At 46.9% G+C, this 27,750-nt stretch overlaps 1 protein-coding gene across 1 annotated transcript in view; it reads right to left on the bottom strand.

Moving 5' to 3' along the window:
- The window catches only part of FRAS1 (Fraser extracellular matrix complex subunit 1), a 724,001-nt gene extending 717,364 nt beyond the window's left edge, over nt 1-6,637 (bottom strand). Inside the window, exon 1 of the mRNA XM_075352182.1 lies at nt 6,031-6,637. Coding sequence (XP_075208297.1) covers nt 6,031-6,100 — 70 coding nt within the window. The 5' untranslated portion in view covers nt 6,101-6,637. The remainder of the gene's footprint in view (nt 1-6,030) is intronic.
- Between the last annotated feature and the right edge of the window lie 21,113 nt (nt 6,638-27,750).

The raw sequence follows: 27,750 nt of genomic DNA, 5'->3' as shown, positions 1-27,750 counted from the left end.
ACCATGTAGCGATGCACCAGCGATCCTGACCAGGTCATATCGTGGTTGGAATCGCTGGTACGTCATTTAGTGAGACGGTACCCTTACTTGTAAAGTTGATGATACAATCCTGAGAAGTCTGTAAGGTCTGAATGAAGATTACAATCCGTCCTGTGCCAGCATTCTTATTGGTAGATCAATTGAAGCTTGACAATTGCTCAAGGGCAGTTTCAACTTGATACTGATAAGTAGTAAAAAATGAGATTGCCAGATGGATCTCTTAAGGGTTGTTTTTACCCTGGCCGACCTGTGCCATCAACGATCATCTATGTAGCTGATTGAAGGTCATTTAATAGTCAGGTTAGACAGGCTGATGATGCTTCCGATGCATGCAGAATGGTCATCAATAGAGTGCTCTGTTCTTATAGGCTCTGAGTATTCACGGCAGCACAAGTCCTGTGTACTGCATAAACAATGATTTTTAAGCTTATAAATAATTTCACTTGATTAATGAACATTTCGTTTCTTTACAGCGTGATTGGCAGCCTGTTTACAGTGGCCGTTTGTCAGGAAACAAAGGTTCCTAGGATTGCTTGTTCGTGATAAGTCAATATAAATGCAGAGTAGGTGGCCGAGGTGTGGCCCAAATGCAGTCGCTTCACGTACTATTTGAGATTCATTGGCATCCTATTATTAATGGTCGGCCAGTTCCTGCCCATCAGATTATTTTTAATAGACGCATCATTTAAAACTAGGTCTCTAACAAATACTTTGGATGGATGGCTGCGATGTAGCCCACTATACAAGGATACATTGTGATGTGCAACTAATAGGCTCCTGATGTAAAAAAAGTTGCTTGTAACATTGTAGTGAACTAAAAAAAGTATACTGACAGTGACCCATGGTGAAAAGGACGCTCTTTTGACCTTAGATGAATGGAATCCATAATCCCACTGAGCCTCCTTCTCTTAATGTGAACATGGATCAAGGAACCTGAGAAATACTATTTCCTCATAAAGCCATAGTATTGGTTTTGTATCATTAACCACACAAACCAAACAGTTGGTTAGGAAAGAAAAATTGGTGACTACAGTCCCTTTCATGTCAATGGGGCAGGTACAAGGACAGACAAGCTCTCCTGTGTTAGGACTAGGGCTGAGCGGAACCGCAGTGTTATAGTCCGGATCCGCCTGGTGTTGCCGCAGCCATTAGATGTGACAATCCCGATGCTTTACCGGCTCTTCCCATTGCCCTGGTGTGGTGGCAATCGGGGTAATAGCAGGGGTTAATAACAGTGCATAGCTATTACTAAACCCTAGGTTATGATGTCACAGGCATTTGAGATACCTGCATCACTAACCTGTTAAAAGTACAAACACAGAGAAAAAAAATGCTTTATTTGGAATAAAATACAAAAACACACCCTCTTACACCACTTTATTAACCCCCAACACACCTCTCCAGGTCCGGCGTAATCCACACAAGGTCCCACACTGCTTCCAGCTCTGCTACAACTCACAGCGAGCGGCCATAGACCACGACTGCCGGCTGTGAGTGTAGACAATGTCTGAGCTGCGATGAGCAATGACTGCATCTAGACACTGTCACAGACTGGGGATGCGTCTGATTGCAACCAATCACAGACGACAAGACAGCCGGTTGGCGGGGAAACAACGGAAGGCTGTGTGTATGCAATGAGCCTAATGTGCAGCACAGGAAGTAAATGGGTGACCCGGGAGCAGTTTGCCGCCATGACACCGAGTCTCCGTAAGTGTGAAATGCTCGCTTAATTCTTTTCCTCTTTATATTTCCTTTAATTTCACAAGTGCCAAATCTGGATCGTACACCCGGAATCCTGGGCCCGCACCTGGGCATCTTTAAAACCACGCGGCTACTGGCTGAGAATACCAGCCCCCAGCTGGCTTTATCTTGGCAGGGTATCAAAGTTGGGGGGGACCGCACGTCGTTTTTTTTTTTCTTCTTTAATTATTTATTTAAAAAAAAAAAAGCCGCATGCGGTTTCTCTTAGGCCGGTATCACACTTGCGAGGGACTCGCACGAGTCTCGCGTCGCATCACTCGGGACAGCCACACACTCTCCTAACAGGAGCGGGCCGCATGTGTTTCTATGTAGCTGCACACTCATGTTTGGAAAGCGGCAGGCCGTGCAAGGTGATGCAATGTGAGACTCGTGCAAGTCTGACATGACATCACCCAGCACAGCTGCACACTCTTCTGACAGGAGCAGGTCGGCAGCATGTGTTTCTATGTAACTGCACGCTTCTGTCACGAGAGTGTGCAGCTGCCGGGTGATGTGATGCGAGTCCCTCGCACGTGTGACTCTGGGATTATTTTGATACACAGCACAGATAAAGCCCGACAGCTGTGGGCTTTATCTGTGCTGGCATCAGAATATGAGGGACCCTGCGTCCCAATTGTTTTATTTATTAATTTAATTTTATACCACCATACTGACCCGCAGACACTTCCCCGCCCGCTGAGCGCCTGTGATTGGTTGCAGTCAGCTGACATGCTGCCACTCAGGGTGGGGGCGCGTCTAACTGCAACCAATTACTCGCGCCGGTGGGCGGGCAAAGCAGTGAATAGTCAATTGTTGGTTCTGGAAGGTAAAGTGTGACCCAGAAGGAGCGTGCCGCCATGACACAGCCTCTGTGAGTACACCGCGCGTGCTCCTACCCCTCAACCCTTTCACCAACGTTTTTAATCTCCGGATTCAGGTCCCCATAGCCTTATATGGGTATCGGATTCCGAAGCGGATCTGCGTTTTTTTTAAATTTAGCAGGCACCCGCCGTTCCTGTTTTTTTGTGAGTTCGACCAGCTGTAGTTAGGACCTCACTAAAAGCATTACCAATATGGGGGGGAACAACCTTCAGGAGGTGCACAGAAAGTTCTTCACCTGAGTAAACATATTTATGGAGTAGAGTTAGGTCAAATTTTGTGAATTTAAAACAAAATAAAAAATTGCATTACTGTCCAAAACATCTAGAAAAGCCAGGTTGACATATAAATCAGAAAACTAACTAAACCACAAAAGTAAACTTAAAAAATGATGAGTTTGTTGCAAATCAAAAAGTCACTAACAGAGGTATATATATGCCAAAAAATGAGCAGAAATACAATGATGCCCGGTGCCTCCACAGGCGTCTATTACCCACACGTATGTCCAATGAGCTGGCTGTTCTACCTCGGGATACGCTTCGGACATCGTAACTGCACCAGACGGACATTTATCATAAATTATACGTTATTGGGGGTCTTTGAACACTATTGTACGCCATATAACGGATTTGTTAATCCATCTACTTTGTTGTTCTATGATGGAGCAGATGTAAAAAGACCCCAAGCTATACTGTCCATTGTGAGAAAAACTCAATACACATGTTTTGTTGATTGTTATATTAACTATAAGTATAGGTAAGACTCAGTCCGCATTGCAAGTGTGCCGACTATCAGGGGTATACGCTCAGGAGGTATGTGCCCAACAGTGGCCACTATCAGGATGGACGCCAAGGCCAGAGGGACCCACCGTACAGAAATATATACATTACGCTTTACGTTTCTATGCAGTATCTCTCTGTACAGAAAGGCGCAGTCAACTGCACTCCCTTACACAGTTAAATACAACTTGTTACTTTCTCGAAAAAATAGTTAAATACCTAGTAAAAATCCCCAAGCTCCCCTTATTCTGATGCATTTTACTGCTTTGCCATGCACTGCTGCATTGTAGAGACTTGTTTCTTCTGGAGAGCACAATGTGAAATTTGTGGCTGCAGTACAACTTTTACCCCTGCCTCTCAGATGCTGCCAATCAGCTCAGTAGCTGACCTAACAGTCACAAATGCTTTTGAGGTGTGATTGGCCTCATCTGAGAGAAAGGGGTGAAAATGCACGCCCCAAAGATGTTTATCAAAAAACACTCAGTTGTACTACAAGCAGAGATTTCACATACTGTGCTGCAAAAGGCATAAATGTGAATATCTCTGCAATGGAGCGACACAGCGCAATATGGAAAAGAGATGCAGAATCAGGGGAGCTCAGAGATTATTCCAAACTATTTAACTCCTTTTCTGCCCCAGTTGAAAGAAAACACTTTCTATGTCAGGAAAAAACTCTATATTATGGAGCCACAATGACAGTGTGCTCCTAGGTTTCTAATCACAAAGTACCATACAGAATGCTGATTTTCACAGTGTACATAAGCGTTCAGTTACATATGGTTCGGACAAACGTCCAGTTGAGCTTTTCAACGTGATGGTGTCAACGTTGCTTTATAAATAGTGGCATACCACTAATGTGCCACATACAAGGCATGTAAAATCAACAACAAGTTGAAAACTTAACTTTATTCTTCGAATCCATATCTTCTTTTCTCAAGATTTACAAAAATGTCTGAAAATGTGCTGGGGGCTTTATCACCCCTATCATTAATTTCTATGCATAAATACTTATATACATAAACATATGTACGCAGTTTAGTATGTACATAATAGAAATAAGAGGCTGTATTTATTGCATAGCAGGCAGTAACTGCAAATATAGCAAATGATGAATTACCAGCCACATGCAGTAACAAGCTGAGTCTACATTATCCAACTATACAACCACACAAGTCTATGGGGAATGGGCTAGCAGCGAGGGAAGTGCTCACCTACATTAGTTCTGTGCTACCTGCAGAAAAATCCTGAAATCTGTATATAGTATATAGTTTGTGCTACTTATCTTCTGCACACAGAGGGTATACACCCCGGGACTTCTGCACACAGAGGGTATACACCCCGGGACTTCTGCACACAGAGGGTATACACCCCGGGACTTCTGCACACAGAGGGTATACACCCCGGGACTTCTGCACACAGAGGGTATACACCCCGGGACTTCTGCACACAGAGGGTATACACCCCGGGACTTCTGCACACAGAGGGTATACACCCCGGGACTTCTGCACACAGAGGGTATACACCCCGGGACTTCTGCACACAGAGGGTATACACCCCGGGACTTCTGCACACAGAGGGTATACACCCCGGGACTTCTGCACACAGAGGGTATACACCCCGGGACTTCTGCACACAGAGGGTATACACCCCGGGACTTCTGCACACAGAGGGTATACACCCCGGGACTTCTGCACACAGAGGGTATACACCCCGGGACTTCTGCACACAGAGGGTATACACGCCGGGACTTCTGCACACAGAGGGTATACACGCCGGGACTTCTGCACACAGAGGGTATACACGCCGGGACTTCTGCACACAGAGGGTATACACGCCGGGACCTCTGCACACAGAGGGTATACACGCCGGGACCTCTGCACACAGAGGGTATACACGCCGGGACCTCTGCACACAGAGGGTATACACGCCGGGACCTCTGCACACAGAGGGTATACACGCCGGGACCTCTGCACACAGAGGGTATACACGCCGGGACCTCTGCACACAGAGGGTATACACGCCGGGACCTCTGCACACAGAGGGTATACACGCCGGGACCTCTGCACACAGAGGGTATACACGCCGGGACTTCTGCACACAGAGGGTATACACGCCGGGACTTCTGCACACAGAGGGTATACACGCCGGGACTTCTGCACACAGAGGGTATACACGCCGGGACTTCTGCACACAGAGGGTATACACGCCGGGACTTCTGCACACAGAGGGTATACACGCCGGGACTTCTGCACACAGAGGGTATACACGCCGGGACTTCTGCACACAGAGGGTATACACGCCGGGACTTCTGCACACAGAGGGTATACACGCCGGGACTTCTGCACACAGAGGGTATACACGCCGGGACTTCTGCACACAGAGGGTATACACGCCGGGACTTCTGCACACAGAGGGTATACACGCCGGGACTTCTGCACACAGAGGGTATACACGCCGGGACTTCTGCACACAGAGGGTATACACGCCGGGACTTCTGCACACAGAGGGTATACACGCCGGGACTTCTGCACACAGAGGGTATACACGCCGGGACCTCTGTATACGGAGTAGTATATACATAAGCAGTACTGACCTTCTGCCTGCCAGGTGAGGGCTGTCAATCCCAGCACGATCACTATTATCTGATGCCTCTTCCAGTCCATTCTGGAAACAGTTAATCCACCAGACAGATCCAAGGGTCAGTGTGGTGACTTCTAGGGCTGGATCACGTGGTCAGAGGTCCCCGGGGTCTGTGGCCATGGTGTCAGCACATTGCCCCCATCTCCCGGAGCCCCCATGCAGATGCAGCAGTGGCCAGGCTGTGCGGAGAGCTGCCGGGGAAAGTTGTGCTGTGGTCAGGTGGCGCTGCTCCCGGTGCCGGCACTGTCCGGCCCCTCCTCCCAACTTTCCCCGCACTCCTCTGCCCTCCTCTCCAGGGACTGACTGCCCCACAGAGAAGAACTCGTCGCCTCAGGAGACTCACCGGCCGGCCCTCCTCTTCATGGAGGCGTGTGCCTTACTAGAAGGAGTCAGGGGAGACGTGCCCTGCAGATACACACGCGTGGGGCGGGAGAGCCGCGTCCTCCGGGGCAGTGCAGCTCACCCTGTGCACGGGGTGTCTGAGGGCAGCCGCAGGACACGCAGTGCTGGGAATGACAGAGCGGACTCCTCGGCGTCCTATCCCTCCCAGTCAGCCCGGACGCCCCCAGCCCTCACACAGAAGCCCCGTGCACACGGCAGAGATTCCAGCAGGTCACGTGACACGAGCAACCCGATCCCCTGATTAATGCTGCTGTGCTGAGTCTGTAAAGATGCAAAGCTCTGAGGACGGGGCAGGTGCGAATGGGCAGCTCGTAGACCTGAGGGGGCAGGTGTGCGGCTGTGAGACCCCGAGCACGGGGGGCAGGTGTGCGGCTGTGAGACCCCGAGCACGGGGGGCAGGTGTGCGGCTGTGAGACCCCGAGCACGGGGGGCAGGTGTGCGGCTGTGAGACCCCGAGCACGGGGGGCAGGTGTGCGGCTGTGAGACCCCGAGCACGGGGGGGCAGGTGTGCAGCTCTGAGACTCCGAGCACGGGGGGCAGGTGTGCGGCTGTGAGACCCCGAGCACGGGGGGCAGGTGTGCGGCTGTGAGACCCCGAGCACGGGGGGGCAGGTGTGCAGCTCTGAGACTCCGAGCACGGGGGGGCAGGTGTGCGGCTGTGAGACCCCCGAGCACGGGGGGGGCAGGTGTGCGGCTGTGAGACCCCGAGCACGGGGGGCAGGTGTGCGGCTGTGAGACCCCGAGCACGGGGGGCAGGTGTGCGGCTGTGAGACCCCGAGCACGGGGGGCAGGTGTGCGGCTGTGAGACCCCGAGCACGGGGGGCAGGTGTGCGGCTGTGAGACCCCGAGCACGGGGGGCAGGTGTGCGGCTGTGAGACCCCGAGCACGGGGGGCAGGTGTGCGGCTGTGAGACCCCGAGCACGGGGGGGCAGGTGTGCAGCTCTGAGACTCCGAGCACGGGGGGCAGGTGTGCGGCTGTGAGACCCCGAGCACGGGGGGCAGGTGTGCGGCTGTGAGACCCCGAGCACGGGGGGGCAGGTGTGCAGCTCTGAGACTCCGAGCACGGGGGGGCAGGTGTGCGGCTGTGAGACCCCGAGCACGGGGGGGCAGGTGTGCAGCTCTGAGACTCCGAGCACAGGGGGCAGGTGTGCAGCTCTGAGACCCCGAGCACGGGGGGCAGGTGTGCAGCATTAACGGATTCCGCTGCTTCCCATAGACTTGTATGGATGATGGATTGTGACAAAGTACCTGCGTTACTTCCGCTGGCCGATGCTGCGTTGCTTCCGCCAGGCGGAAGGAACGCAGCATGTAACGTTTTTTGAGCAGCGGAATCCTTAAGATTTCGCTGCGCATGCTCTCTCTGGCTCCCTGCACACGTAACCAGGGTACACATCGGGTTACTAAGCAAAGCGCTTTGCTTAGAAACCCGATATTTACCCTGGTTACGTGTGCAAGGAGCCAGTGCTAAGAGGTGTACGCTGGTAACCAAGGTAAATATCGGGTAACCAAGCAAAGTGCTTTGCTTAGTTACCCGATATTTACCCTGGCTACGTGTGCAGGGAGGCCAACACTTCCCCGCTCGGCTCCGCCCCCTCCTGCACTCCACTCTGCATGTACACTCACACTCACCTGTCCCCAGCCATGCAGTCCCCGCGGCACTGACGTCCTCAGCACCATGGCCCTGTTCGGCTCCACCCACCCCGCACTCCGCCCCCACACATAATCTCGGCTGCTGTGAGCGATCAGCTGTGAAGAAGAAAAAATAAAAGCAGATTCCGTTGTTTTGTACGATCCGTTGAATCCGTTGTGCCACTATATACAACATATTCGTTGCATCCGTCACACAACGCAATGCAACGGATGCCGTTCAACGCAAGTGTGAAACTAGCCTTATTTGTGTATTGTGAAATTTCTTGGATTTCCCTCGGATTCAGGCACTGGATAGTGGATATAAAGAGATCAATATATTTTCCTTTGACTATCCTACACACCTATATAATCGGTTTCAGGGGGTTGATCTTGCCGACAGTCCCTTTTAACAAAGAATATGAAGTAACACCATAAATAGTCAGCTTTGAACCCTGTCACCTCCATATCCTCTGTATTTATCTTGCTTCAATCAGTGAATCAATCGGCTTCAGATAATTTCTCCAGTTTTTCTATTCAGATACTGTGTATCGCTATAAAGTAGGTTTACACCATTTCATAAAACACACACTTCTCTGGCAATATATTTGTTTTATGTGTTTGTTTCTAATGTAACCAAACAACAGAATGCAATTGCAAATTAAGGATGCAAAAATCAATATTTGAGCAACAAAAAATTGCTGCTGTTAGCGTTATTTGAGAAGTAGATCAGCGTTTTACAGATGAGAATTTGTATGCTCCAGTCTGATTTTCTAGTTCTCTCTGAATGTAAGTTTGTTTTATCTCACAATAAGATGTCAGCCCCTTTTCTTCACCCTCTTTTTCTAAAATACACCTTCTGTAAGGATTTTAAAGTTTAATTCCTCGGATTTTAGTAGAAAACCTCCTTTGTGAGCGCCAATGCTGGATTACACTAGCAAAGAAATGATAAAAGCCTCACAGATTACAAACACTTTAGAAATGTATACTATGGTAATTTTCTGTGTGTGTTCTTGAAATGATTTTGAAGCAGATGTCGTCTAGCAAGTTAATTAATAGGTAGAATAATGGCAGTTCACAGGCTTTGGGGTTGACCCTGAGATTCTGGAGAGAGCAAGAAGAAAATCTAAAGCTGGTGTCACACACAGCGACAACGACGTCGCTTCTGCGTCACCATTTTCTGTGACGTTGCAGCGACGTCCCGTCGCTGTCGCTGTGTGTGACATCCAGCAACGACCTGGCCCCTGCTGTGAGGTCGCCGGTCGTTGCTGAATGTCCAGCTTCATTTTTTGGTCGTCACTCTCCCGCTGTGACACACACATCGCTGTGTGTGACAGCGAGAGAGCGATGAAATGAAGCGAGCAGGAGCCGGCACTGGCAGCTGCGGTAAGCTGTAACCAGCGTAAACATCGGGTAACCAAGGGAAGACCTTTCCCTGGTTACCAGATATTTACCTTCGTTACCAGCCTCCGCTCTTGCTGCTAGTGCCGGCTCCTGCTCTGTGCACATGTGGCTGCAGTACGCATCGGGTAATTAACCCGATGTATACTGTAGCAAGGAGAGCAAGGAGCCAGCGCTAAGCAGTGCGCGCGGCTCCCTGCTCTCTGCACTGTGACATGTAGCTGCAGCACACATCGGGTTAATTAACCCGATGTGTACTGTACCTAGGAGAGCAAGGAGCCAGCGCTAAGCGCGGCTCCCTGCTCTCTGCACATGTAGCACAGCGACGTTATGATCGCTGCTTCTGCTGTGTTTGACAGCTAAGCAGCGATCATAACAGCGACTTACAAGGTCGCTGTTACGTCACCGAAAATGGTGACGTAACAGCGACGTCGTTGTCGCTTAGTGTGAACCCAGCTTTAGGCTGCACTTATATTTTAGGTAAAAAAAAAAGTCTTTGAACCATCAAGTTAAACGGCCCTTTTACACACTGAGACTTTCTAGCGATCCCAACCTGGCCGGGATCGCTACAAAGTCTCTGGTGAGTCGCTAGTGAGCTGTCAAACAGGCAAACCTGGCCAACGACGCAGCAGCGATGCGGACCTGCAGAACGACCTAGCTGGTCATTAGGGACGTGTTAAAGCAGCTATTTGAAAGGGAAGTTGCTAACAAAGTCGTTGTAACGCTGTGTAACACACCGATGCATGCTGCTCAGCGGGAAACAAAGGACCAAAAATTGGTCCTGAAAGATTTGTAGCGATCAGCAACCTCACAGCGGGGGCCAGGTCGCTGATGCGTTTCACACACTGCAATGTCGCTGGGGAAGTCGCTATTACGTCACAAAACCGGTGACGTTACAGCGATGTCGTTAGCGGTGTTGCAGTGTGTAAAGGGGCCTAAAGCACCAATCCAGTGTTTGTTCTTTATTATACTGCTGGAGTGGTGCTTCTAGTCTAAGTTTCTAGTCCTAGTCTTATATGCACCCTATGAGGTCTTTACCTTCTATCACCATTAATCATTTCGCTAGAAGTTTGTCACCTGCCGGCAGCTCCAGTGTTTTCATGGAGTGAGGCGGAGGTAATTTTTCAATGCAAGTCTATGAGAGCCCCATTCTGCGTTGACAGCAGAAATGCTGGTCCCCCGCACTCTGCCGCCATTCACAGGAAGTGAGTCATGACCGTGACAGGTCATCAGCTGACCCCACGCTGTCATGGCAACCCATTAGTGCCCCCTGATTGCATCACTGGAGCGCCGATGGCAGCGGGAACAGCCCAATCTGCACCAGAGCGCGGTAGATTACGCTTCACAGTGCGATCTAAGAAGTTTACAGGCACTAGTGGATCGGATATCCACCCGCACTTGTTAGTTGCACATATTTGCTGATCGGATATCCACCCGCACTTGTTAGTTGCACATATTTGCTGATCGAATATCCACCCGCACTTGTTAGTTGCACATATCTCCTGATCGAATATCCACCCGCACTTGTTAGTTGCACATATTTGCTGATCGAATATCCACCCGCACTTGTTAGTTGCACATATCTCCTGATCGAATATCCACCCGCACTTGTTAGTTGCACATATCTCCTGATCGGATATCCACCCGCACTTGTTAGTTGCACATATCTCCTGATCGGATATCCACCCGCACTTGTTAGTTGCACATATCTCCTGATCGGATATCCACCCGCACTTGTTAGTTGCACATATCTCCTGATCGGATATCCACCCGCACTTGTTAGTTGCACATATCTCCTGATCGGATATCCACCCGCACTTGTTAGTTGCACATATCTCCTGATCGGATATCCACCCGCACTTGTTAGTTGCACATATCTCCTGATCGGATATCCACCCGCACTTGTTAGTTGCACATATCTCCTGATCGGATATCCACCCGCACTTGTTAGTTGCACATATCTCCTGATCGGATATCCACCCGCACTTGTTAGTTGCACATATCTCCTGATCGGATATCCACCCGCACTTGTTAGTTGCACATATCTCCTGATCGGATATCCACCCGCACTTGTTAGTTGCACATATCTCCTGATCGGATATCCACCCGCACTTGTTAGTTGCACATATCTGCTGATCGGATATCCACCCGCACTTGTTAGTTGCACATATCTCCTGATCGGATATCCACCCGCACTTGTTAGTTGCACATATCTGCTGATCGGATATCCATCCGCACTTGTTAGTTGCACATATCTGCTGATCGGATATCCATCCGCACTTGTTAGTTGCACATAGCTGCTGATCGAATATCCATCCGCACTTGTTAGTTACACATAGCTGCTGATCAGATTATCAGACATGTGCGGGAAATAATGTAGGCTTGCCATGCAAGCCCGCATTAAAGGGAGGGAGGCGACCTACCAGCTGCCCAGAAGTAATGTGCCAAGTAACGACAGTTACTGAACATTACTTTGGTTTTACTTGGTAGAAATGACTCCCAACATCCGAACACAGGCTGTAAATACTGGCAGGAATTGGCAAAATAGAGAAATATAATTTGCACCCAATATAAATGTTGCAATCAATATTCTGTCAGTCTACAAGTGCTTATGCATATATATAAGTAGTCTTTTCCATTATGTAGGATTGTCTCAGTTGCAATTAGACCCCCCCCCCCCCCACACACACACACACACACACAGTTTCGAAAGGAAAAACATACATGTACTAACCTACATAGGTACATTTAGATAGTACCTCTGTAGGTCACTGCCAATTTGTAAGTTCATCATATTCTGATGTTACATCTGTTGTCGTATTATGTTGACTCAAATAAGGACTATATATGTATTAACCTATATAAGATACATAGTGATTTATATTATGGACCCTGGTGGCTCCTCTCCCATCAAACAGACCTGTACTTTTTATTATTATTTTGTTTAATTTTAATTATACTAATAATTGTAATTATTTCACTTCTTTGAGGCTTCCTCCCACTTTTTTTTGCATGGTCTTTTGAATTACTGTGTTGCGCTAAACATCTGTTAAGAAGAAGACTGTATGACAACATTACAAGTGGACAAACATTGATCATCAGAGCATAAAAGTGATATTGATGCTATATTATGTAAATCAAACATCAGGATTTAAATGATTTATTATATATTTGCTTTACAAAATAGGTTGATACAGTGTAGATCTGTGTGTGTGTGCAGGGCCGGATTAAGGTTGGTGGGGGCCCCTGGGCAGAAAATCTGGTGGGGGCCCCATAAACGTTAACATTTTTAGCCATAACAGTAGAGCGCGAACTGTAGCATTTAGATATAAATCCAATAAACATGTATCTTAAGGCCCCGTCACACTAAGCAACATCGCTAGCAACATCGCTGCTAACGAACAACTTTTGTGACGTTGCTAGCGATGTTGCTGTGTGTGACATCCAGCAACAACCTGGCCCCTGCTGTGAGGTCGTTGGTTGTTGCTGAATGTCCTGGGCCATTTTTTAGTTGTTGCTGTCCCGCTGTGAAGCACAGGTCGCTGTGTGTGACAGCGAGACAGCAACAACTAAATGTGCAGGCAGCAGGAGCCGGCTTCTGCGGAGGCTGGTAACCAATGTAAACATCGGGTAACCAAGAAGCCCTGTCCTTGGTTACCCGATATTTACCTTTGTTACCAGCCTCCGCCGCTCTCACTGTCAGTGCCGGCTCCTGCTCTGTGCACATGTAGCTGCAGCACACAGTGGGTTAATTAACCCGATGTGTGCTGTAACTAGGAGAGCAAGGAGCCAGCGCTAAGCATTGTGCGCTGCTCCCTGCTCTGTGCACATTTAGCTGCAGCACACATCGGGTAATTAACCCGATGTGTGCTGTAACTAGGAGAGCAGGGAACCAGCGCTCAGTGTGCGCTGCTTCCTGCTCTCTGCACGTGTAGCTGCGTGCGCTGGTAACCAAGGTAAATATCGGGTTGGTTACCCGATATTTACCTTAGTTACCAAGCGCAGCATCTTCCACGCGGCGCTGGGGGCTTGTCACTGGTTGCTGGTGAGCTCACCAGCAACTCGTGTAGCGACGCTCCAGCGATCCCTGCCAGGTCAGGTTGCTGGTGGGATCGCTGGAGCGTTGCAGTGTGACATCTCACCAGCAACCTCCTAGCAACTTACCAGCGATCCCCATCGTTGTTGGGATCGCTGGTAAGTTGCTTAGTGTGACTGGACCTTTACCCTGATCTGCCATATTCAGATTTACAGGACTACAATACAGATACAGTCCAGGATAACTCACAGCCGTCACTTATACACACAGTACAATACAGATACAGTCCAGGATAACTCACAGCCGTCACTTATACACACAGTACAATACAGATACAGTCCAGGATCACTCACAGTCGTCACTTATACAAAGAAAGTAGAGTAAAGGGGGCTTTACACGCTGCGACATCGCTAATGCGGAGTCGTTGGGGTCACGGAATTCGTGACGCACATTCGGCCGCATTAGCGATGCCGTTTCGTGTGACACCGATAAGCGATTTTGCATCGTTGCAATAACGTGCAAAATCGCTAATCGGCGACATGGGGGTCCATTCTCTAATATCGTTGCTGCAGTAGTAACGAAGTTGTTCCTCGTTCCTGTGGCAGCACACATCGCTCCGTGTGACACCGCAGGAACGAGGAAGCTCCCCTTACCTGCCTCCCGGCCGCTATGCAGAAGGAAGGAGGTGGGCGGGATGTTACATCCCGCTCATCTCCGCCCCTCCGCTGCTATTGGGCGGCGGTTAAGTGACGCTTCAGTGGCGTCGCTGTGACGCCGCATGGACCGCCCCCTTAGAAAGGAGGCGGTTCGCCGGTCACAGCGACGTCGCCGGACAGGTAAGTATGTGTGACGGCTCTGGGCGATGTTGTGCGGCACGGGCAGCGATTTGCCCGTGTCGCGCAACAGATGGGGGCGGGTGCGCACGCTAGCGATATCGGGACCGATATTGCAGCGTGTAAAGCGGCCTTTACTCACATATTTTTAATTGATCCCAATGTTAAGGCAGCCAGGGACGGCTCCAGGTTTTTGTGGTCCCCGGTTGAGTCTCAGTGGGCCCCATCCACACACAGACACACACATACACATACAGGCATACGTACATATACATATTTGAAGACAAATTCACAAAAATACATTTAAACAGACAAATATATGCACAGTCATATACACTGACATACATGCAGACACAGACGCATTACAGGTGTTAATATGGAGAAGTCACAAGCAGCCTCACTCACCTCTCCCGCTTGTTTCCAGCTCCTCCAGGACATATGGCTGTGTTGCATGATGGCCATCAATAACAGACATGACTGCACACCATGCACACTGACACAGCACTGATGTATATACATCACAGGAGGGGCTGGGGCCTACAATAAATACATTACAGGAGGGGCAGGGGGCATAGACATTACTGGGGGGGGCATAGACGTTACTGGAGTGGCAAACCGCTCTGGTGGCGTACACATTCCTGGGATGGGTGGCTTAGCGCTCTGGGGGACCCATATAGTTCTGGGGTGCCGCATAGACTGCTCTGATTCATATATACACACACACACAGCTCTGCTTCAAACACACAGCTCTGCTTCACACACACAGCTCTGCTTCACACCACACATCTTTCTTCAGCTCTGCTTCACACACACACACAGCTCTGCTTCACACACACACACACAGCTCTGCTTCACACCACAAATCTTTCTTCAGCTCTGCTTCACACACAGCTCTGCTTCACACCACACATCTTTCTTCAGCTCTGCTTCACACACACACACAGCTCTGCTTCACACACACACACAGCTCTGCTTCACACCACAAATCTTTCTTCAGCTCTGCTTCACACATAGCTCTGCTTCACACCACACATCTTTCTTCAGCTCTGCTTCACACACAGCTCTGCTTCACACCACACATCTTTCTTCAGCTCTGCTTCACACACACACACACAGCTCTGCTTCACACCACACATCTTTCTTCAGCTCTGATTCACACACAGCTCTGCTTCACACCACACATCTTTCTTCAGCTCTGCTTCACACACACACACACAGCTCTGCTTCACACCACACATTTCTTCAGCTCTGCTTCACACACACACAGCTCTCTTTCACACACACACTCACACACACAGCTCTGCTTCACACACAGACACACACACAGCTCTGCTTCACACCACAAATCTTTCTTCAGCTCTGCTTCACACATAGCTCTGCTTCACACCACACATCTTTCTTCAGCTCTGCTTCACACACAGCTCTGCTTCACACCACACATCTTTCTTCAGCTCTGCTTCACACACACACACACAGCTCTGCTTCACACCACACATCTTTCTTCAGCTCTGATTCACACACAGCTCTGCTTCACACCACACATCTTTCTTCAGCTCTGCTTCACACACACACACACACAGCTCTGCTTCACACCACACATTTCTTCAGCTCTGCTTCACACACACACAGCTCTCTTTCACACACACACTCACACACACAGCTCTGCTTCACACACAGACACACACACAGCTCTGCTTCACACCACACATTTCTTCAGCTCTGCTTCACACACAGCTCTGCTTCACACACACACAGCTCTCTTTCACACACACACTCACACACACAGCTCTGCTTCACACACACAGCTCTGCATCACACACACAGCTCTGCATCACACCACACAGCTCTGCATCACACCACACAGCTCTGCATCACACCACACAGCTCTGCATCACACCACACAGCTCTGCATCACACCATACAGCTCTGCATCACACCACACAGCTCTGCATCACACCACACATCTTTCTTCAGCTCTGTCCCTACCTGCTCTGATGCCATCCTCCTGCTGCTCCGGTATAGGCCGCCATCGTCCTGCTGCTGTTCCGGTGCCGCGGCCATTCTCCTGCTCCGGTTAGTCTCCTCTCCTGGCCGCGGCGTGGGTCTTCTCCGCGGCCGGCCGCGCGCGTGGGTCCTCTCCTCCGCGGCCGGCTGCGCGCGTGGGTCCTCTCCTCCGCGGCCGGCCAGCTAGCCGGCCGCCCGCGTGGGTCCTCTCCTCCGCGGCCGGCCAGCCAGCCGGCCGCCCGCGTGGGTCCTCTCCTCCGCGGCCGGCCAGCCGGCCGGCCGCGCGCGTGGGTCTTCTCCGCGGCGGCGTCCTGCTGTGACGTCCGCAGCATTGGACGCCGCAGCAGAGCAGGGAGCAGGCACACCTCTGACCCCGGAAGTACAAACGATGGTACTTCCGAGGTCAATCAGCGTCCTGTGCCCGCAGCTTGTTTTTGCGTCTTAGAGACGCAGATACAAATAAATGTAGGTGCCCCCCCCCCCCCCCCGAAAACACAGCTGATTTAGACTGTCTTAACGGAGGGGGAGCGGGTGTGAAGAAAAGAAAAAAAAATTGCTGACGGGTGGCAAGTATGGCCCTGGTGGTGGGGGCCCCCTTGGAAGCTCTTTTGGTGGGGGCCCCGGGGCTGAAGCCCCGCCTGCCCCGCCTATAATCCGGCCCTGTGTGTATGTATATATATGTGTGTAAAATATATATATATATATATATATATATATTATATATTTGTCATCCTTCCGGCTTTCTGCCCTGTTGAAATCTGTAATGTACTATGTTGAGTCCCTCTTTCACTTCTCACCTCACCCTGGCAGCCAGTTTTCTGATACAGGGGACCATAGTCGGGCAGCGGGGTGAGCAATGCTCGCATGCGTAGCTATATTCTGTCCTGCGCTTGACACTCTGCCTTCCCAGCGACGGGCACACCACGGGGTGGCTACACGCCGGCTGCCCCGAGAGTGTACTGATGCAGGGGACTGGATTCAGGTGGTAGTTTGAGCTGATTACTCAGGTGTGGGCCATAATTGATCTAAACACCCGGCACACTGATATAAAGCTATGTTCTGACCTCAAATACCCAGACCCCTGAGGAAGCACTTTGTGAAAATGCGCATTTGGGGATGCACTCCTGACCGGGCTGCCTAATTTACTTTCACATCTGTAAGGGTTATATATACTTATGATTCTTTTTTTTGTACATGTATTAGATAATCTTCTTACTATATTTTGAGCCAAAACTAAGTGTCTATGATAGTGTAGCTACCCTATATATGACATAAGACGCTATATCCTATACAGCACTTTATATTGATTGTGAGGAAGTTGCGTGTAAAACTACTTGTATAAATGCATAGGCAGCACTTGTAGACTGACAGAATATTGGATGCAAAGTGTATGTTTCTGTTTTGCCAGAGAGACCTAAGGAGTCCCGAAAGCTTGCCTTGTAACACCATTTTATTTTAGTTATCCATTAAAAGGTATCACAACTACAAGAAAATATATATGTGTATAATTATTTTTTTTTTTGTTTCTCTTACTGAGAGCAATCATTTTTCAACTGGCTAACATGGTACCTTGTCCACACAGGACTCAACCTGTCAGGAGGATTTATGACCCAGTACAGAATCTGAGGAGTCTGCTCCAGAGACTGTGAGGGCACAGGCCTCTGATCCTACATGGATATTGCGAAAATAAAAATTTCACACCACTAATCAAAGCTAATTAAGGATTTACTCTCTAAGTTCAGTGTTTATTTAAATGTCATTTTATTATGCCATCCCTCTGCTCTGTTTGTGTATATATTTGTGTTTCTTCAGATATTTTGTCATACCATGCCTGATGAAGAGACCTAAGGAGTTTCGAAAGCTTGCTTTGTAACATCACTTTATTTTATTTTAGTTTACCATCAAAAGGTATCACAACTACAAGAATATACAGTATATATTTTTGTTTCTCTCACTGAGAGCAATCAATCATTTTTCAACTGGCTAACACTGTACCAAAACCTCTTTTCTTTTAACTCTATTTTGCCAATCACAGAGTATTTACAGACTGTGTTCGGATGTTGGTTTCACGTCGTCTTTGAACACAATATTTGATCTTAGATGTAAAACAGAGTTTTCTATATTTGAAAGATTTTTTTTGTAATCCTATCTAATGCCTGCGGAGTAAGAAGACTTGAACTCTAGTGCCACCTATTGGCACGCTCCAGAAGAAGAGATGTTACTTCTTATACCTCCATCAGAGCCGAAATAAGACCTATTGCATTGCACTGATGAGAGACAAATGGCCCAAAACATGTTTCTGCAAATAGTGTCTGGTCTTCCTTATAGCCTATGTAATGGGGCATTATCATTAAAAGAATCTGTCACGTGGTGTTTGTCACTTAATCTGAGAGCAGAATAATGTAGGGGCAGAGCAGTGTTTTACTTACTGGGCTGCTCAGTGTTATTTTGATAAAATCACTGGTTAATCAGCAGGAGATTATCATTAGAGGACTACTTGGCAAGTTGCCAGGTAGTCCAGCATATTCATGATTTCTGTATAACTGCTAGATCTGCAGCAGAGAAATCATTGATTTTATCAAAATGACAGCAAACAGCTCAGTAAGTGACCGCTGGAATCAGGGGCTCTGTCTCTTCATTATCCTGCTCTCAGGTGGGGGTGCAAAAACCTGGTGACACAAGGAGTCCCTTTAAAGGCTGGATACTGATGTTTAGGATTAGTAATTCCAATAGGTAACAGAGAGAGGTAGAAACCAAGTTCTTCAAAGCCGCACCAATGATCACCAGCCAAAGGATCAGATCAATGAAGCTTTATTGTTGCATCGGTCTACGCGTTTCAGGAGCCCTGCTCCCTTCCTAAGGACCATCAGATACAAGCATATATCAAATCTACTGTGACAGATACAAGTGTACATTTAAATAGACCATGTGTTGTCAAAGCACCGCCCCAAAAAAGGAAAATCGGGCGGGAAAGGGTGCAAGATGACCCATGTGTGACGTAATCAAGAGAATTGCAAGAAAAAAAAAAAAACATACATTCACATCTACTTCGGACATTCGCAGTGAAATCTGGATATAATGATTAGTGTGAGAAATGAAAAAAACAAAAAATTATATATATATTATACCAAGGAAATGGTACAGAAAAATAAAATAAACATGTGTATTTCATGGCAACCATAATTTTATATACGTATCAAAACCTATTTATTCGGTCAGGTACAGAGTTTACCCAGAACTCTAACAGAATTGTAGGCAGAAAATCCGGTTGGGTCTGGATAGGATTAGTGAAAGCACAAGACCACCACACCAGTAGGAAGTGTGGTTTATAGAGACATCGGAGGGGAACAAAAGATACTGATGAAGTTTTTTCTGTGACCCCTGAGTCCTTGTCTCTGGTTACTACCACCCCTATGTAAGTGATTCCCATTATACATACCCCAACCTCTCGGACACCCACGAGTACGTCTACAGATTTTGAGGAAACTAAAAGACAGTTGGAGTCTCTTAGGCTAAGTTCACATTTCCGCTAAAATCTATCAGTCACAATCCGCTGCTCTTGTAAACAGCGGAATCCGTTTAGCGGATTCCGCTGCTCCCATAGACTTGTATGAGCAGCGGATTGTGACTGATGATGCTGCGTTGCACCCTCCGCCCGACTGATCAGTCGTGGAACGACTGACCGCCGGGCGGGAGGAACGCAGCATGTAACGTTTTTTGAGCAGCGAGATCCGTCGGATTTCGCTGCGCATGCTCTCTGGCTCCCTGCACACGTCACCAGCTTTGGTTGGTTACCCGATATTTACCCTGGTTACGGTGCAAGGAGCCAGCGCTAAGCGGTGTAGGCCCGTAACCAAGGTAAATATCGGGTAACCAAGGTAAACATCGGGTGCTTTGCTGTTACCCGATATTTAGGCTGGTTACGTGTGCAGGGAGGCCGACACTTCCCCGCTCGGCCCCGCCCCCTCCCGCACTCCGCACATGTATGTACACACACACACACACTTGTCCCCAGCCATGCAGACAAGCACTGACACCCTCGTCTGGCCCCGCCCCCTGCTCGGCTCCGCCCCCTCCCGCACTTTGCATGTGCACACACACACATACATACATACATACATGCACATACACACACTCACTCACACATACACTCACCTGTCCCCAGCCATGCAGACCGCAGCACTTCTACTGACATCCTCAGCGCCTGGCCCCGCCCCCCGCTCAGCTCTGCCCCCTCCCGCACTTTGCATGTGCACACACATACATACATACATAAATACATACATGCACATACACACACTCACTCACTCACACATACACTCACCTGTCCCCAGCCATGCAGACCGCAGCACTTCCACTGACATCCTCAGCGCCTGGCCCCGCCCCCCGCTCGGCTCTGCCCCAGAACTCCGCCCCCCGCACACAACGGAATCCGACAAAGAATTCTGTTCTTTGTCATCCGTTGTACAGCGTTGAACAGCGCATCAGTCACATGCGTCAAGCGACGCATGTGACTGATACAAATCAACGGAAATGTGAACTTAGCCTTAGGCAACAAATTGAGAAGCTCCGTAAGAATAGAGAAATTAATTCAGGATCGGTAATGTTTGATACTGTCCCTATTACAGTACTCTCCCCGAAAATGACATCACTGATCTCTTAGAACTATCAGTGCATGAGGAATATTTAGGCTATGTGCGCACTAGAAATGTGAAGTTTCTCAAGAAAATTTCTTGAGAAACTTCTGCCAGTGAAAGATTTCCGGACCTGCGGAAAAAATCCGCACCAAATCCGCATGTGGTTTTGCCGCGGATTTGCCGCGGATTTGCCGCGGATTTACCGCGGATTTACCGCAGCTTTGTCCCTGCAATAAATAATAAAGATAATCGATAGACAGATAATGGATAGAGGGAAAGATGGATAGATGAATAGATGAATAGATAGATAGATAGAAGGATAGATAGATATATGAATAGATGAATAGATAGATAGATAGATAGATAGATAGAGGGATAGATAGATAGATAGATAGAGGGATAGATGGATAGATAGATAGATAGAGGGATAGATGGATAGATAGATAAAGGGATAGATAGATAGATAGATAGATGAGAAAAACCTATATAATGTTCCACCTCCCTGAATTTTCTAAGCTGGCACCCTTTAGTGACTTTCATGTGGCACTAAAGGGTGCTTAGCCTTGTATTTAGCCATAAAATAAATAAATAATTAAAAAAAAAACGACGTGAGGTCCCCCCATTTTTTGTAGCCAGCTAGGGTAAAGCAGACGGCTGCAGCCTGCAGACCACCGCTGGCAGCTTTACCTTGGCTGATAATCCAAAACAGTGGGCACCCCACGCTGTTATTTTAAATTATATAAATAATTTAAAACAAAAAACGTGCGGTTCCCCCCCATATTGGATCACCAGCCAAGGTAAAGCGGACAGCTGGGGTCTGATATTCTCAGACTAGGGAGGTCCACTGTTATTGGACACTCCCCAGCCTAAAAATAGCAGGCCGCAGCCGCCCCAGAAGTGGCGCATCCATTAGATGCGCCAATCCTGGCGCTTTGCCCCAGCTCATCCCGCGCCCTGGTGCGTTGGCAAACAGGGTAATATATGGGGTTGATGCCAGATGTGTAATGTCACCTGGCATCAAGCCCTGGGGTTGGTGAGGTCAGGCGTCTATCAGATACCCGACATCACCAACCCAGTCAGTAATAATTAAAAAGTAGACAACAAAAAAAGTTTTATTTGAAAAAACACTCCCCAAAACATTCCCTCTTTAACCAATTTATTGAAAAGAGCACAATCAATTCCACGTCTGGCGTAATCCAATAAGGGGGGGGGCACGGCGATCCATACCATAGTCGCTGTCCCAGTCAATGAAGAACAGAATGTTCCCCATTGGCTGGGAGAGCAATGCAGTGACCTGAGCTAACATCAATAGGTTAGCTCAGGTCACTGCAGGGGATGACGAGCGCTGCCATCAGAAGCATAGATGAGATCATTACCTTCTGTGATCATCTCCTGTACTGCTGACGTCAGCGCTGTCACTGACTTCTATGCCCGCCGCGTTGTCAGACGTATCGCGAGAGCCCGTGACGTCACCGCTAGTGACAGTCTCGGGCCGCTCGCGAGACGGGCATAGACAGCAGTGACCGCGGTGACGTCAGGAGGCAGGAGATCGTCACAGCAGGTAATGATCTCACCTCCTGACAGCAGCGATCGTCATCCCCGCGGCTCCCAGCACTGCAGGGTGTCAGTGTCTGCCTGCGCTGCCGCGTGACAGGCTGCTGACACTGCGGGCAGAGACTGACCCTGCAGTGCAGGCAGCTGCGAGGCTGGAGCAGGACACAGACTGCACGGGCACCTGGAGGTCGCACGGAAGTGCTTCTGTGCGGCGTCCAGGGAGTGCGACGTCTGTGTTTACTCTGCTCCGCTTCCTGGCATAATGACATCGCTTCCTGCAAAACCGCAGGCAGCGATGTGCATTCCCGCAGGTAATTCGCGGCTATTCCGGTGGTATACCGCACATCATTGCTACCTGCGGAATACCCCCGGAATACCGCAGGTACCTGCGGAAATTAATGGACATGCACATTTTCTCAAGAAAGTTTCTCGAGAAAATTTTCTCAAGAAATTTTCTTGAGAAAAATCCGCACAGTGCGCACAACTATTTTTTTTTCTAATTGAAATTCATGGGAAATGTCTGCACAAAGATTGCAGACATTTCTCAAGAAATTTCCGGGGCAAATCCGCGGGTAAATCCGCGGGAAAAACGCACTAGTGCGCACATAGCCTTACCCTTACCCGGATCTTCGGATTCTGAGGATTGTATTAACGTCCCTCCACCCCCAAGTGAACCTTCTGATGTCCCAAATAAAAAGATTATCACCGTTGATAACACTCACAAAGGTAACTCATGTGTTCCTTTTTTACCGGTGGCCAGGAACACGCAAATACACATCACCAACTTTCTCACCCCCAGGGGAGAGAAAAGAAAAAGTACTACAGAGGAACTCGAGCAGGACATAGGATCCAACAAAAAAGAGAAAAAAAGTATACAATGAGTAATGACAGTCCAGGTATATTTAACCTCTCCAGCTATAAACTGTCCAGTAGTGAGATCGGTGTCTTGAAAAAAGGATTATCTTTTTGCCCCGCCAAGCCTGCTGATGGCTTTGAGCTTTATATAGATTTCCAAAAATTTATCAGAAAACTTACTCTCACTCGACATTTTCAGATTAACAAGGCCAATCCTGCTCAAAATATTATGGTGTCCGATAATTTTCTTCACACAGACCTGAAAGAAAAATCCAACTTCTATCCCCTACAAAGCATAGGGCATCACATAAAAACTTTTAATGATCTGGTATTAGAAGACTTCAAGAAGCTCGCTATTAATAAAGATCGCCCCAGGTCTAATCTAACTAAGGAAGAATCTTCAGCCTTGTTAACCTTAAAAAATAACCCCAACGTAGTCATCAGGAGTGCTGACAAAGGAGGAGGCATTGTACTACAGGACAAGAAGGTCTATGTCCAGGAGGCTCTCAGGATGCTCTCCAATTCTATACATTATGAGGTTGTGGACAAAACAGCACATAATGATGCCATTATAAAGTATCAGACCCTAATCCAGAATGTGGCAATGCTAGGGGTCCTTAACAAGGACGAGAAAAAATTCCTAGAAACCAAAAATCCCAGATTAGCCTTCTATTATCATCTTCCCAAAATTCATAAATGTTTGTCCAATCCTCCAGATAGACCCATCATTTCTGGGATTGGGTCCCTTTCAGAAAACCTGGCAGCCTATATAGATGTGATCATGAGAGTACATGTTACTGGTCTCAGGAGCTATCTTAGGGACTCCACTCACTTGATCAACATTCTTAAAGATATCAAGTGGAAAAATGCTTTTCTTTTTGAAACCCTTGATATCGCCTCATTATACACTAACATTTCCCATATACTTGGGCTTGAATGTTTTAAACAATTTCTTGAAATGGATGATAGATTACCTATACCACAAAAGAACTTCATCCTGGAAGGAATGAGGTTCATTTTGGAGAATAATTTCTTTACATTCCAGGACACCATATACCACCAATGCTGTGGAGTGGCCATGGGCTCCAAGATCTCACCCACTTTCGCCAATTTGGTAATGGGACTGTTTGAACTTTTATACATTTATTCTTCTGGATTTTTTTAAACATATAGTGGTATACAAATGGTACATAGATGATCTATTTATTATCTGGGATAACACTGAAAATAATCTCCCACTATTCCTAGAGGTTATAGACAATAATAATTGGGGTTTAAAATTCTCCCCGACCATTGGAGAGAAATCCATTGATTTTTTGGACCTCACCATTTCATATAATAAGGAGACCATCCTCACTAAAACTTATTTCAAACCTGTGGATAGTAATGGTTACATAGATTTTACGAGTAGCCACTATGACAAGTGGTTACTCAACATACCCAGGAAACAATTTCAGAGAATCAGAAAGAATTGTACACTGGATGATGACTTTAAAGATCAGGCACGGGTATTAAAGGAAAGGTTCATAGATAAAAAATATCCCATGGCCACCATTAGGAGAGCCTATCAAGCTAACAGGAATCTCAAACAAATAGACCTTATAAATAATAAAGAGGGCGAGACTATTAAGACACAAAGTGCCACTAACAATAATAATTTTTCTGCTCATTTCCTCACTACTTTCAGTAGTGACGGGAACTCAATTAAAGGTATCCTAAAAAAACACTGGGCCGTACTACACAATGACCCTTACCTTAAAGGGGTACTACCTTCCTATCCTGGTGTTACATACCGTAGGGCGTCTAATCTGAAAAACCAACTGGCTCCGAGCAGGCTTAGGGAGAGAGAGAGTCCCAGTACCAGCAATAAACCACAAGGTTCTTACAAATGCTTCGCTAAAAACTGTCTATGTTGTAAGAATATTCAACATGGAAGGATGAATTTTGGTCTTACCCCTGAGGGAATGGAATTTCCAGTTAAAGGACACCTCACCTGTCAAAATGACTTTGTAATTTACCTTATTGAGTGTGATTGTAACAAACATTATGTGGGCAGAACCACTCAGGCCCTACACAAGAGAATTAACTCCCACCGACACAACATAAAGGTAGGTTTCATGCTACATGAGCTATCTCAACATACCACTATATATCATGCTAGAAAAATTAAACTAAAGGTAACCCCCATCGAGCATATACCTCCACATATACCCAATAGGATTGAGGTGCTTAATAGGAAGGAGACATATTGGATATACAAACTGAATACTCTGAAACCTCAGGGTCTTGATGAGGTTACGGATCTGTTTCATTAAATATGCTCAATTATTGTATGATTTACCCCTTCCCATTTGGGTGTACAATTACAGAGGTGGTGTGTAGGGGATTAATATTAGTTTTTTTCCCCCCTCTTGCTTTTGGTACTTATGGGAATAATTTCTCATTCCCCCTCTTTTTATTCAGGGGTTCTCCCGTTTTTATAGTAATTTTTATATATTATATATTTCTTTATATTCTGCATGAATTTATATCATTAATTTTAACGTTTTTTCATTATATTTTTAATTATTAATATTTATATATTTCCTAAGATGGTTTTACTATTATACGTTAATCATTAATTGTAGGTCTATTGTGTTCCAATCGGTGTCAGCGGAAATTCTTTTTACATTTCCGTTAGATTTGTATAATCATAGGTTTATTTATTACTCCCTTCCTGACTATTAGAAAAAAAAATTAAATAATAATTGTAATTTTTTTTTTTATTTTATTTTATTTTATTATATATATATATATATATATATATATATATATATATATTTTTATATATATATATATATATGTATATGTATATATATATATATATATATATATATATATATATATATATGGTTGTATTTTTATATATTTATATGTCTGTCTATGTCATAGACAGGGCACATTTCACAGATCTCACTCCCCGGGTGTTTTTCTGTCTTCACCCGCTATCTCAGAGTAGCGGTCAAAATGTACCTATCCTTCAGCAAAGTGTTTTTTACCTGTTGGTCTCCCCCTTCCTTGATTTGCTCACGATTCCTTGTCCGTTTACTTATATATTCCTATTATTTTCCTGGTTAGTTTTAATTATCAATACACATCGATAATTCCTATTATTACCCCTCTATGCGAGTGTCATACTTCTGTCCTCGTCACACTAACTTATCACTACCTGGATTCCACTACTAGACTAGTTCTATCTTGGATAATAATACACGGTGTTTGCCCGCAGTCAACGCATGCGCACATCTGTTTTCCCACAGGTCTGAACTCTGTTCACCTTTTTCCCCTTCTGACACTTGCTTCCTTTGCGCAGCCGCTCTGCAGTTTTTTCCCACGGTGTTGAACCTTATTGAACTTGCTTTCTATATGCAAGTCAGGAGCGGTTTCTAGCTCCTCTGAAATTACTGCAACACTTTGATGTGGACCTGTGTTTATATGTTTATAATTTTTTCTTTTTATATAATTTTCATGAATATCCTATCTGTCTCTACTCAATATATAGGGCAATGACATTGTTAAAAAATCACATACACGGTGTGTCCCCCTCTTTCTTTCTTTCTCTTGCGGTCCTGGTGGAAACCTATATATTATGGGTTTACTCTTTTCTCCTTTAGTCTCAAAGAGTTTTTCCTCACCATTGTGTCCGCTCTGGGTCCCTCCTATCTTTTGTTCCCCTCCGATGTCTTTATAAACCACACTTCCTACTGGTGTGGTGGTCTTGTGCTTTCACTAATCCTATCCAGACCCAACTGGATTTTCTGCCTACAATTCTGTTAGAGTTCTGGGTAAACTCTGTACCTGACCGAATAAATAGGTTTTGATACGTATATAAAATTATGGTTGCCATGAAATACACATCTTTATTTTAATTTTCTGTACAATTTCCTTGGTATAATATATATATAATTTTTTGTTTTTTCATTTCTCACACTAATCATTATATCCAGATTTCACTGCGAATGTCCGAAGTAGATGTGAATGTATGTTTTGGGTTGGTTTTTTTTCTTGCAATTCTCTTGATTACGTCACACATGGGTCATCTTGCACCCTTTCCCGCCCGTTTTTTCTTTTTTGGGGCGGTGCTTTGACAACACATGGTCTATTTAAATGTACACTTGTATCTGTCACAGTAGATTTGATGTATGCTTGTATCTGATGGTCCTGAGGAAGGGAGCAGGGCTCCTGAAACGCGTAGACCGAAGCAACAATAAAGCTTCATTGATCTGATCCTTTGGCTGGTGATCATTGGCGCGGCTTTGAAGAACCCGGTTTCTACCTCTCTCTGTT

Source organism: Anomaloglossus baeobatrachus, chromosome 1, assembly GCF_048569485.1.
Source record: "Anomaloglossus baeobatrachus isolate aAnoBae1 chromosome 1, aAnoBae1.hap1, whole genome shotgun sequence".
Classification (NCBI taxonomy): Eukaryota; Metazoa; Chordata; class Amphibia; order Anura; family Aromobatidae; genus Anomaloglossus; species Anomaloglossus baeobatrachus.
The sequence above is the reverse complement of the archived record's forward strand: the minus strand, read 5'-3'. Positions and strand labels throughout refer to the sequence as shown.